The following is a 13,116-nucleotide window of genomic DNA, read 5'->3' as shown; positions in this document are numbered from 1 at the left end:
TGACACATAAATATCAGATGAATAAGAAATTATGACATTTTATTTCATTGTTTACAGCAATTAGATAATTATTTGGATACATTTATTATTATTATTATTATTATTATTATTATTATAATGTGCGCATAGCAGGCATCAGTCATCCTTGAATGCAACATTCCCTTGGATAAAATAGAGCAATTCAAAATATACAATACAGTCCTTGAAGCAACAAACAACAAGGCAGACAAACATAGCTCAAAGCCAGTATGGTCAACTCACGTTATGTGTTTTGAAATTATTTTCTTTCCATCTTTGAATAGCATCTTTGGCATTCCGAGGTTTGCGGAAGTGTCATTGTGTTTGTGTGTGTGAGTGTGTGTAAGATCTTTATTCGCGAGTGATTACAGATATACTTACCAAAGCATCGGCCTTGTGCTTTAGTCTTTTGGCCTCCTGCATGTAGTAGTCTGCACTATGGACACTGGACACAGTACAGAGAACATAAATACAATGCGTGGCCAGACAAGTCATCCATCCCCAAAAATAAACTGCTCTTCAAGTTGAAGTGAAAATGAAAGAAATTCCTCCATACTGGGTCCCAATATAACTCAGGCAGGGTCACATGATGGTGCTTTGTAATTAAATGCAGAAAGTTAAGTGTCAAAGACAGTTAGACTAGACTCCGAGAAAATATGTTGTTGTTGGTGGTGGTTTTTATTTACATTGGTTAAGGTCTCTGAGGAGTATCCGCCCTGTTCTACATCATTTGATTGATTGAGTTTAACTCAAAACAGACTCAGCAGTGCAATAAAATCACATGAATCACCTAATGCAGAAATGCTGCATCGCCTGTATTTCAGCAAAATCAACATGACATGTATTTCCCTGGTAACAAAGGGTAATATTATAACAAATGGTATTAAGACCAAGAAACAAATTAAACAGAACTAAAAGAAGTTAAATGTATGCCATCATTACTGAGGTAGGCTTGTATTTACTGTAACAATCCCTGTGCTTGTACATACGTGTCACTAAAGGACAGTCTTGGTCTCTGAGGTTCCGCAGGATCTGTCAGTGGTTCCGACCACGCATCTGAGTTGGACTGTCCGTTGGCATGGAAACTGGCCCCACACGACTTCTTGCTATGATGATCTGTTAACTTGTAGAAGAGAGGTCAATGGAAGACCGGCTTTTGATTATTATCAATACTATATAGATCATATTAATTATGAGTAAATGACACAACCAGAGAATGTACTCTAACTTGTTTGTAGCAGACATTTGTGAATGTTCCTCATTGATAAAATAGTGACAGATACTGTTCATGTTCAATATTAGTAAGCAAAAGTCTGCTTATTCGTTTCAAAATATGAAACATAGTCACAGAACCTGGAGAGAAAGCATGCATAGTGGTTAATAATTTTTGCTTATGTTTAAAAAAAATATATATAGGCTCTACTATCATGGTATTATGGGAAAAGGGTATCCTTTATATTGAATATTTCATTTTGGTTTTACATGTGAGCCGATACGTTTGTATGTTTTTTTCATTCTTTGTTTACATATTGTGATGAATCAATACATTGAGTACCAGTACAACTTTCAATTATCAATCGGCCGTTATCGATTGAATACAGCTACAGACTTACACTTGTGGCAACATTTCTGGCATGTGATAAACTTCTGCCATCTCCTCTCCTGTGTCTGTGTGTCGAGGAAGAGGTGGGGCAAGCTACCACTGAAGTGGCGCTACCATCCTGGCTGAGAGATGAACTGCTCTCGCAGTTACGTTTAGGAGGGGGTTCTTCAGATAGGGGGGACAGTAGGGGAGGAAGAAGCTTCTCATCTTGCCTCCGGGACTGTTTCCTATTTAGAGATCTAAAGAACATGCACAAGCGCGCGTGCGCACACACACACACGCACACACACACACACACACACACGCACACGTACACGCACACGCACACACACACAAACACACACACACACACACTTAAAAATGCAATAAAAGTACAAATGAATATCATGAGATTAGTTTTGTGTTTTTGGATGATACACTTTTTCAGTTTTGTGCAACGTGACAGCTGTGTATTCATAATCTCAAGTAAACAGCCAAATATGAGGCGCACGAGTCATAAAAATGATTATTTTCTTCCTCCAAAAGCAACAACATACAATACCATGAACACCGTTGTGTTCCATTGTGCACACCATCATCCAAGCTCAACCTACCTTGGATTTCTTTGTGAAGTTTAACTCATTTAGTACAGTACTCGTATAGGCCAGTCGAAGAAACGGTTTTGCTGGGTGTTTCAGTGCACGGCAACATTCAATTAAAAGGTGAAACAGATGAATTTAACTCCTATCATGCACCCTGTAACCTGATAACATGATAAGCTGTCCACTTTAATAACCGCTGTCCCCGAAAGGGTTAAGAAAGAGAACTGGGAAACAAGAAATGAACTTTGGATGACACAAAATAAGATGGGAGGTGGGGGGGGGGGGGGGCTACTTATCATTTTAAGCAACCCTATATTTACACTCTGAGTTTTTCCGTACTTCTGGATTGAAGTAAAAAATCAAAAAGTACACATAAAATCATAATATGTTTGTGTACAGATGCAATATTTGAATCAATGTACTATAGTTGTGATTGCACTTTTAACTCGTCCAGATCCATTCAAAACGTGGACAGCAACACCAACATTCTGGTGGCTTTCTGTGCTCTGCTGTCTCCAGTATTATGTCAATAGACTTCACTTGTAGTTGAATGCTAGTTTAGAAAGTTAAAGTAAGTGGCCCTTTCTTTTCCTTTCCTGATAGACCGCAGATGATTCATCCCGCCGTTGTTATTGGAGCTCCTGTGACTCATATTGTTTGCAAGCCCATAGATAATATTTTTTTTATGTTTTTCCTCTCACTCGAAGCTCTGGGGGGTTGATGCAATGCAAGAGTTGCTGAGCTCGCAAAACAGCACCGCAGGCCTAGACATTAGTGATAATATACAAAACCTGGGAGACAAAACTAATTAGTGGCTGAGAGTGTGAGCGTGTGTGCGTGTGTTTGTCTGTGTGGCATGGCTATGCGTGAGTACAGAATAATGGATGCGAGCAATGTGCATGACGACGCTAATATGCATGTGTTTGTGTGATGTTTCTAAATGAATGCGAGTATGTGTGTGCTTTCCAGGGCGCTCATGCATATTTTAGGGTGACAACTACCGATGTTAAAGCAGAAAATGAACACATGATATCAGCCAAATATTGTTCTGCAGTTTTAGAATGTTACTTGGCCAGGTGAATATACTTGAAGTTTTCAAATTTGCAACGCCACTTTTCCAAACCTCAAGATTTCCAGGCATTCATTTATAGCGTCGTGATTTCACCGACCGAGCGGTGATAATCTGTCAAAAGTCACAGATTAGAAAATGGTGAAAAGGCTCCGAGTCGGGTAATCACATCAGGCGGTTTACAGCTCCTTGAAAAAGCCTCTTGGGTGAAATACGGACGATCTGCAGACTGAGGCGTCTGGCGCACAGTGTTGAGGGTTCAAGTCCAGGTCACCCCAACTTTCCCTCCCTTCTCCCTTTCCATATAATCTGTGATTGTGGTGGGATGCTTCGTAAATCTCGGTCGGCGCCACGTTGACTTATATGCAACGAGACAGTCTTTTTTTTCAGAAATTCACAAAAAGGACATCGTATGTCATTAGTGTCACCGCGAAATTTGTACTTCCCGTTACTTTCACTAACGTTCAATTTAATTTAAACACCACTGTAGTTTAGGGGTTTGAGGACATTTTAAATGCGGATCCTCTTTCCACTTTCATCATCTTGAGTGGTAAATTGGGTGCAAGCAATTGGCATGAGTTTGAAAGTGTGGCTCTGGATCAAAATTGAGGGTAAATGGAGGTTTTGACAGTTTTGCAAAGCTTGCCCTCACTCTCACTCTCACCTCACACAAATGCGTGTCCTTTCATTGTTCCACTTACTGTACGTATTGAATATACTGACTCGTGAAGTATAGCGGGTGGGTTGAGAAGTGCTCATTGTCAGTACCGGTACTTACTCCATAGGGTTGTTTTTGTGGTTGTGTATTGGAGAGATACAAGGTGGAAGGAGCTGACAGTCTTTGTCCAATTGTAGCTTTTTATTGCTGTTGCCGGATGGCTCCACGTGGTCCAACTGGGAATAGAAAGAAGACAAACATGAGTTTGAAAGGGCGAATGGGACTGTTCACGAGCAAGAGGAAGTAAATTTATAGCCAGGAGCAATGGCGGCTAGTCAAGAGAGGATACAAGGGAGGGCAACGCTCCACCAAACACTATATCACTTCTCATGAAGAGAAACATCTAAATATAATAGTAAAATAAAAATATTCAATATTCAATCTGCTTATCCTCACAAGGGTCGCAGGGCGTGCTGGAGCCTATCCCAGCTGTCTTCGGGCAGTAGTTGGGAGACGCCCTGAACTGGTTGCCAGCCAATCGCAGGGCACACACAGACGAACAACCATGCGCACTCACACTCACAACGAGGCCGACATGCTAACCAGTTGACCACTGTGCAGCTTCAAACATAAAAATCACAATTTTTTCATTTTGTTTATAGTTGTGATGTACTTACAAGGACAGAACTGTGGAGTGTTGTATATGTTAGTTGTTCCATGAATAGCACTTTGTATGCAGCGATGGCTGTTTGAAAGTGCTCTATAAACACAGTTGAGTTGAGTGGAATGAAATTACATCTAGGGTTCGATTCCGGCTTCAGCCCTCCTGTGTGGAGTTTACATGTTCACCCTGTGCCTGCGTGGGTTTTCGCCCACATTCCAAAAACATGCATGGCAGGCTAATGGAACAATCTAAATTGTCCCAAGGCGTGAGTATAAGCGTGGATGGTTGTTCGTCTCGGTGTGCCCTGCGATTGGCTGGCAACCGGTTCAGGGTGTCCCCCGCCTATTTGTAAGGATAAGCAGATAAGAAAATGGATGGTTGCGTGTATGTGTGTGTTGGTTTTGAACATTTGATTTTGATTCCAGTTGTAGTGATTGTTAATCCCAATCAAATTGTGTTGTCTGTGATATCTACAACATTGCAAAGGAAGAAGAAATCAAAGTGCATCAAAGAGTAAAAGAGCATGCTCTAGTTTTCCTGGAATGTAGCTCACGGTGACGGGTGCCCAGTTATTTGTATAAATGTAGGTGTAGTCGGTGCACGAGACAAAAACTTTGAATGACATTGTAACAATTTCAACCTTGTGTTTTCTCTTGCTCTTGCTGGTACGCTTCTCTGTGCGGTCCACCAAGCTGCTTGTTGCGAGCCTCCTGTGTTTTCCTCCACTCTCTTCTCTTTCCGTCCTCCCGTGCAGCCTTCGAAGACTCTTCTCCTGCACAGGGCGATTGTCCAGGACCCTGAGCCCGTGACATCCCTTTTCGCTTCTTTCCGTCACCTTGTCTCTCTCTCCTGAAGTGAACCTTCCTCTCTCCTCTCTGTCTGCCTGCCTGTCCCTCTCTGTTAATCTGCTGCTGTCACACTGCCTCTCTGGGTCGTGCACTAATGGCTCATTTTCGTCATTCTGCTGCTCCCCTTTCGGTAACTTCGGCCTTTCCCTGAGCCCATGGCACTCTCTGTCACCCTGTTTTTGTCTCTCTCTGTCTGACACCACGACCCTTTCCCCTGGTCTTTCGCATCCTCTTTCTTCAATTGTGTCCTGTTCTATTATCCCCAGCCGAGATATTTGACCAAATCCCTGTCCTGGCACCCTGTTAAGCAAGCTCAGGTCAATTTTCACCCATAGACTCGGAGTCTCCTGGTATTCCGGAAGTGGGGAAAGAGGCAAATCTTGTCCCATCATGAAGTGTGGCGACATGGACTCCAGGTTCTTGCCCAGTCCACCTAACCCTCCAGGGTCCGGAACAGACGTACCAAAAGAACCACTTATGTTTATGATGCTTCGTGTGTCACAGCTACTACTACTACTACTTCTACTACCACCAACACCAGTGCTACTGCTGCTAATGCTACCAGTGCTGCTATTAATACTGGCGCTCACACTGCTACCATCCCAAGCACAAAGTCCCTTCCCTCCGACGACTCCGAGACTCCCCATACCACTGGCCAAGCCAAAACAGGGAAGAGAGGGGGTGGACGAATTGGACTGAGGCTGCGCATTCATTGCAGCCCGTGTTGACTGAAGCGGCAAAGCTGGGATTTTCATGACTTCCTCTGAATCCGACTGGCATTCCGAAGAGGAGGAGGAAGAATCTGTTTCGATGAACTCTCTGGACTTGGGTGTGATTTTGTTGTTCGGGCCTCTGTGTTTTCTCTTGTCCTGTTTTTTTAACAAAAAAAATGAATGAGGATTGATCATTTTTGTTGCTAAAATAGTTTTCAGCATCCCTAAACTGTGTACGGAATAAGACATGAAAGATCATGGATGAATAGATGATTCAGCGCACAATTAATTGAGTCTATTGCTTTTATTGATTTATGTTGCTCACCGACTGTCGCATCTAATTTAGAAATCGCTTAATTTCTAGCGCAGAAAAAAAAATCTGCTCTTGTTTTTCTCCCAGTTTGCATTTAAACATTCAATTATGCCATCTGCTGTGTAAAGAAAGCTAAGTATATATTTTTACTGCTTCTATAATGATAATATGCAAATAAGACAGACGTGTTTTACTTATCTGCTAGCTTGATTGTTTCAATGTCAGTGATATTCACAGCACACATGTCACACAGTTGAGCACACGCAAGACGATGTCTGTCACATGCAAATTAAGAGGCAGCGATACCATCTTGCCATTATGAGCATCTGATAGACTTTACAAACTGCATCAGTGTACCATCTGCAAAACTCCTCTCGACATCATCATGATCATTTGTACACCCTCTGGATTTTTCATTTTTAAAGTACCGGTACTCGGATGCAAAATGACGGTGGCGCATGCTTTCTAACCTTAACGAATAAAGCCAGATTCATGAACTCAGACAAGCCTTTAGTGGAACAAATAAAAATACTTTGCCGGACTTTGTTTGTTCTCTTGGGAACTGCTATTGGAAAACATAAAAGCCATGTGATGAATTAAGGTTTGTGGCTTGAATCTCTGATTGTTTAACTGAATCATAAATGTCTCAGAAAAAGTGGAAGATGTCAAGGTCATGCCTGTCTCCTTTTCTGCATGACAAATCAGTTGCTGTTTACTTGTTGTCGAGGTCATATATCATTTTCATTTTCAGTCTGTCTGTTTTTATTCAGATTGTTCCCACATATTCTCATGTTCTTTTTCAAAGGCAACAAACACGAAGCCCAAAAGGTGAGCGAGATCACAACACCGCCAGTGGCGTGCAACGCGATCGTTTCTGCCCGTGTTCCTTCAAAGGTGCTTGTATTGATTTTTGATGATTCACGATTAGTTGACGGGATAAAGAAGATTGAAGAATTTTCATGACTTGATTATTTTAATGCTACAGATTTTTGCTTATGCTCCACATCACCCCGCAACACAAACCAGAGGGTATACAATGTAACCTTAATCTCTATGCTTGCTATGATTTGTCTGACAGCTGGGATGGGCTCCAGCATGCTCGCGACCCTTGTCAGGATAAAGCGGCTCGGAAAATGGATGGACAGATACTGTAGATGCATAATAATAGACAATTTTACTGTAAGTACTAGGAATTTGTATTTTTTTTCCCAAACTACAAACTAAAATGTTGATCCCTTCATCGGTTTCATTCTCACACTGACTTTCAGTTACACTACAAAACCAAAAGATATTGATCCACAAACGTAACGCTATCTGGGGGTAATTAAGCGCTCATTGGATATTGCGAACTGCTACTTCTTTCTGCCATTGTTGTCATCAGAGATATAAAATGATAACACACACACACACGCACACACGCGTGCACACAAAACGAACCTGGTTTACACTGACAGTGGGTATTGGCACAGTGGTTTGCTGTAGTGGTACTGGTTGTACAACTGTGTTGTTTGAGTTGGAGGAACTGTGAGGTTCTTTCCTGGGAGCTGTTTTCCCACTCGGGGGCTTGGTTCGTGGCCTGGACATGTTTTGATGCTCCATGGAGGAAGGAGGGTACAGGTCTTTCTCCCTCACTGCAGGGCTACTGACGAGACAGAAATTTTGAGAACGGGCTGCAAACGATATACACATAAACACACATGCCATTTGTGTTCATATTGTATTTAATTGAAAGATGTTTGTTGTTGTTCTTTTTTTTCTCTTTCTCCTTTCTTCTTTCTACATACATTCTTGCTGCTGGAGGCTGTAAATTTCACCAGTGTGGGACGAATAAAGGATATCTTATCTTATAACGCTTCACGCAAAAAGGTTATAAGAATGATTCATCAGTTTAGTTTAGTTTTTTCAATTAGTTATTGAGGTTTCCAGTTCACAGCTCAAATGAAAAGCAAAAGCTCGATATATTTAAATAGCACATGCATTTAAAAACAGGGGTTTTGATGTCACATTTCATGTCTTAAAGCACAAAATACAAGCACCTTTTTTTAAAAGTGGTTTTAGTATTTTACGTGTGTACTTGCACTGCATCGCGAGAGCCGATTAATGCTCTCGCGCTACATGACTGTCAAAACAACAAACCCATTGTAAAAAAAAAAAAAAATCATGCCAAACGAATCATGTGAGCAACAAGCCTGCAGTTATACACAATAAAAAAATACAATTAAGATTTACTCGAATTTTTCTACAGTGATAGTGTACCGTCTTTCCTTCCTAACCTTTGCTGGTTTGATCTGCTCCACGTCTGACTCTGATTATCCTCCACACTGTTCGACCTCTCTGTCCGTCTGGGCTGTTTCTTCCCTGTCGTGATTCTCCTTGGTGTGGTGACCTCCGGAACAGAAATCAGTGCTGGCGACAGCCTCATCTTTGACCTCTGACCCTCCCCTGATGCCTTCTGGCTGAGTTTGGGCTTTGTTTTCTCCCTGCCAGGACTGTGAGGCACAAACATGATTGCTATTTCTTTTACTTTGGGTAGATCGTTTCAAAACAGCGTGAAAACTCGAAACACGAATGCCACTAAACCTTCACTTTTACAGTATCATCCATTTTCAGATCCTTCTTAAAAATTTGCGAAATATGCAAAGACGTACCTGAAACCTTCTAAAATCATGAAAAAAATGCCCTTGGCATTGGATGAGTTAAATACAAATCCCATAATACATTTGACAAAAATGCAGCATAATATATTCAACGTCAAAACAAATAGATACAGTTCATACCAGAATGTTCCCCTGGCATCTTTGTGCTCCGCTGCTGGCGCTGTGGGAAGAGCAGCGCCACTGGATCCACTGGGCTTGGTCTTGGCTGTGGCATCCACTCCTGCCACTTCACTGCACTGGGAGAACGTTTCCCGATTCTGAGTGACAGAACCTGGACAATGGAACATTAGTGCGGATGCATTCCAGATTAAAGCATTTTTTTTTTAACTCTTACATTTGCATACACATTTACCAACCTGCGCCATGATGATCTTGCGGTGCGGCCACCAGAGGTTTAGGTTGAGCTTGGACCTTGTTCAACCAGCTGTCCAGCTGCCATTTGTTAGTTGATGACAACTCACGCTGCAGAGCGGCAAATATTTCACAGATAACAGCACATCTGTATCTTTACAGAGGTACATATAATTGGAAAGAAAATGTAAACTCGTTTAAAAGTTAGTATTGCTTGCAGTAATAATGTCTCAGGAAGCCTGAGATTCTCAACCAAAATTGGAACGGATGAATTAATGAATGGTTGGATGGATGATTGATAGATAATTCAATTAGATTGTCACAATGTCAATATTGATGCATTTAGTCATATGAATAACAGGAAAAGACAATCGTTTCTGTAGACAAACGGCATAAATCTCTCAAATATTGTTCACAAACCTTTCTAAATTTGTGTTAGTGAGCACTTTTCCTTTGCCAAGATAAGCCATCCCCTTCACAGGTGTGACATATCAAACATGTCATCTGTTTGTTCAGGACGCGAAGGAAACAGAAGGCGGAGGTGTTGCATGTTGGCATGTGTTAAGTAACAGTATGATCATGCCACAAATAATGCCACAGGAATATTTGTAGTTTGTGTGCAAACTGGGACGTCGACTATATAATGTAGTGTCGCATATAATGATAAAGTGATCAATTATAACACAATGCGTTGTGAGATGGAAAAAAAATGATATGGGCGCTGTCTGTTCCTGGACTGTTTACTTTGTCACAGTCGGCTGTCTTACATGTTTGGACTGAACCAAAGATGTAACACCAACAGGATTTTTTTTTCTTGTGAGGCATGATGTTTCCTAATGTAACATTAATGTATGCCTTTAAAAAGTGCATCAGACCTGGATGACTTTGTAATACGTCCATCAAGGCGATTGTAGATTGTAATGTTGAATACTCTAACTACATTGCATCATACTGTATTTGGGTTACCCTTGTCAGCTACTTGAGTAAGTGGGGAATATTAAAATCAGCGCCCAGTATGATGCAGTGCAGACAGGTGGGCCAACTAAAGTACCATGTATAAAATAAACATGAAATCTTCATGAATTAATTTGGTAATAGGACATGACAACAAAGAGATCCAGCTACACATGGTCACATGTTTGTTCCTGGAACAATGCCTGTCAATATGCATTGTTGTGTCTTTTGCAGCCCCGTGTTAACACACACATGCTTGTCCTGGTACCTCAGGGGAGTTGGTGCGAGTGGCCTGGTTATATTCGCTGTCACTGGAACTGCTCTCTGATTCGTCCGTGTCCGACTCCGAGCTGCTCTCAGATTCACTGCTGCTCCCCGATGCGCCACTTTAAAGGACGGAGAGTAGACAGATTTAATCTACGTGTCACTAAGAAGCAAAACAATAGACTTGATTCACTTGGCACAAGCAAAGCTCATTCATGTCCTCTTACATCGCTAATAAGGTTGCATCATGATTCACAAATATATTCACTCACCCTCTCCTGTTTTCAATAAACCACCTCTGCTAGTGAGTCGAAATTATGGTTTACGTCATTCACACGATGATTTCTACATTGAAAATGACTCCGTCAATTAATGTCATCTTTTCCACTGCCATCCTTCACATGATTATGAAATTTGGAGCCACTGCGTTCTCATGTCAACCAACCACTTATTTAGCGGTACTCATATTTTCAAGGTTGAGAGAAAAAAAGTACAGAAAAACTTCAAACTCAACATTTGTCACCCATAGCAATAGACAATTACGGTTGCATTGCATCACACACTCAACCTTTTTACCATTTCATAAACACCGCCGACACTGTATTTATACTAAACATTGCTGGGTGTTAAAACCTCTCTCTGTAATGAAATACGGATTTGGGTTTTGTTTGCGCTCTTCACGTTTCTAATTTCATCAATGTAGAAAAAAAAAACAAAGTAGGATGAGGCATTATCCACGTCTTGCGGTCGTAGCCTCCATCAATATTAACCATGAATAGAAAATGTGATCACATATGGGGTGATAATTGCTTTCAACACATTTTCAGAGCAAGTGGAGTACTTTTTCTGGTTCTTGACAAAACTTCATCAAGAGGAGGTCGACTGGTTAGCGCGTCGACCTCACAGTGCAGAGGTACCGGGTCCAATTCCAGCTCCGGCCTCCCTGTGTGGAATTTGCATGTTCTCCCCCGGGCCCACGTGGGTTTTCTCCGGGTACTCCGGTTCCCTCCCAAATTTCAAAAACATGCATGCACGTGAGCGCGGATGGTTGTTCGTCTCTGTGCCCTGCGATTGGCTGGCAACCGGTACAGTACCCCACCTACTCCCCAAAGACGGCTGGGATAAGCTCCAGCACCCCCCGCGACCCTTGTAAGGTTAAAGCGTATCGGAAGATGGATGGATGTATTTTGCCATATTAGTAGAAAAAAAAATCAGTCGGGTGGCACATTACCCACTTCTTGCAGTCGTTGCCTCAACCAATATTAAGCATTAATAGAAAATATAATCACATATCTGGTGCTAATTTCTGGAATGCAGTCTTTTGAACCAGTTCAATTATCTCTTTCTGCTGCATATGCTGGTTCATCCGTCCTTCCACAATCCTTTAAAATGGTCTCCTAGAGGCAACACAACCGCTGACACAACTTAAGAACACACAAACAGACGCGTGCGCACGCAGAAATAGCAAAAGTGTGTATGTGTCTGTGTGTCTGTATGCGTAATTTCAGTCCAAGGCTGCCATCACAGCAGGCACCAATCTGTGTGAGCAGTCAAGCAGCAAATCCATCAACTGTTCCTCAGGCAACACACATGCACGCACGCACGCACGCACGCAGGAATTGTGATTTCTTCTATCATTTCTCATCTCCTCTCGTGTTCTCTCAGTCCTGTCTTTCTCTTTCAATTTTAATACATTTTCCTCTCAGTCCACACTATTAGTATGGCGCGGTGTTTAACTCCGCCACAGTTGTATTCTTCTCAGCTGATGAATTTAAAGCCAATATTTTCTTATTTTGTTCCGCGCTCAGCGTAGTGACATTAAATGGGAATTATTTTCTCCCCCAAAAATAAATAAATAAAAGTAATAAGCTGGGGCAAAAAAAGATCAGCTTGTATTATTTTACTCTTTTGCCTTTGAAACTAACAGATGGGATTTCGACGTTTATAATTCATTGAGGGGTGAAGACCTTTTCTGTTTGTTTTGAGAGTAAAATGACAAGTTGAAGAATACATTTAAATGAATCATACAAGATATTTTTTTCCAGAGAATGATGAATTATTAACTTAATGGTAGAACAAAAGTCACTATCACAAAAAGAGGCCCAGCCATGATGAACACTATAATCTCTACAAAGGAACAAAAACTGTTTCAGAAGTCAGTGAGCCAATTCAGCACAAACCAAGCTGCATAACTTCCAAATAAATGCATTGACAGTGCCACCTGTATAATCAAGTTGCGTTTCAAGTTTTTATGAGACAAAATTCAGCCCAGATTTGATACAGCTCTTGTATCCTTATCATCATATGATGCAAATGGTAATTTGCATCAAACGGTAATAAATGGCCGGCTAGTGTCAAATTGAGCAGCAAATAGTACGTCACATGGATGCCAATAGTAAAACATTCCTTAATTAAGACAAAGA

General features: G+C 41.4%; 1 protein-coding gene across 3 annotated transcripts in view; it reads right to left on the bottom strand.

Annotated features, from left to right (window-relative positions):
• The window catches only part of aff2 (AF4/FMR2 family, member 2), a 150,092-nt gene that overhangs the window by 10,644 nt on the left and 126,332 nt on the right, over nucleotides 1-13,116 (bottom strand). For 2 of the 3 annotated variants that reach the window (XM_052071355.1, XM_052071371.1), the window contains 10 exons: nucleotides 10,698-10,815; nucleotides 9,481-9,586; nucleotides 9,245-9,395; nucleotides 8,741-8,956; nucleotides 7,905-8,109; nucleotides 5,234-6,310; nucleotides 4,050-4,165; nucleotides 1,632-1,860; nucleotides 1,008-1,141; nucleotides 400-463 (listed from right to left, as the gene is read on the bottom strand). In XM_052071355.1, coding sequence (XP_051927315.1) covers nucleotides 400-463; nucleotides 1,008-1,141; nucleotides 1,632-1,860; nucleotides 4,050-4,165; nucleotides 5,234-6,310; nucleotides 7,905-8,109; nucleotides 8,741-8,956; nucleotides 9,245-9,395; nucleotides 9,481-9,586; nucleotides 10,698-10,815 — 2,416 coding nt within the window. The remainder of the gene's footprint in view (nucleotides 1-399; nucleotides 464-1,007; nucleotides 1,142-1,631; nucleotides 1,861-4,049; nucleotides 4,166-5,233; nucleotides 6,311-7,904; nucleotides 8,110-8,740; nucleotides 8,957-9,244; nucleotides 9,396-9,480; nucleotides 9,587-10,697; nucleotides 10,816-13,116) is intronic. The other variant, XM_052071364.1, reaches the window with a different exon arrangement.

The sequence above is a fragment of the Hippocampus zosterae genome, chromosome 1 (assembly GCF_025434085.1).
Source record: "Hippocampus zosterae strain Florida chromosome 1, ASM2543408v3, whole genome shotgun sequence".
NCBI lineage: Eukaryota > Metazoa > Chordata > Actinopteri > Syngnathiformes > Syngnathidae > Hippocampus > Hippocampus zosterae.
This window is presented reverse-complemented; position numbering and strand designations above follow the sequence as displayed.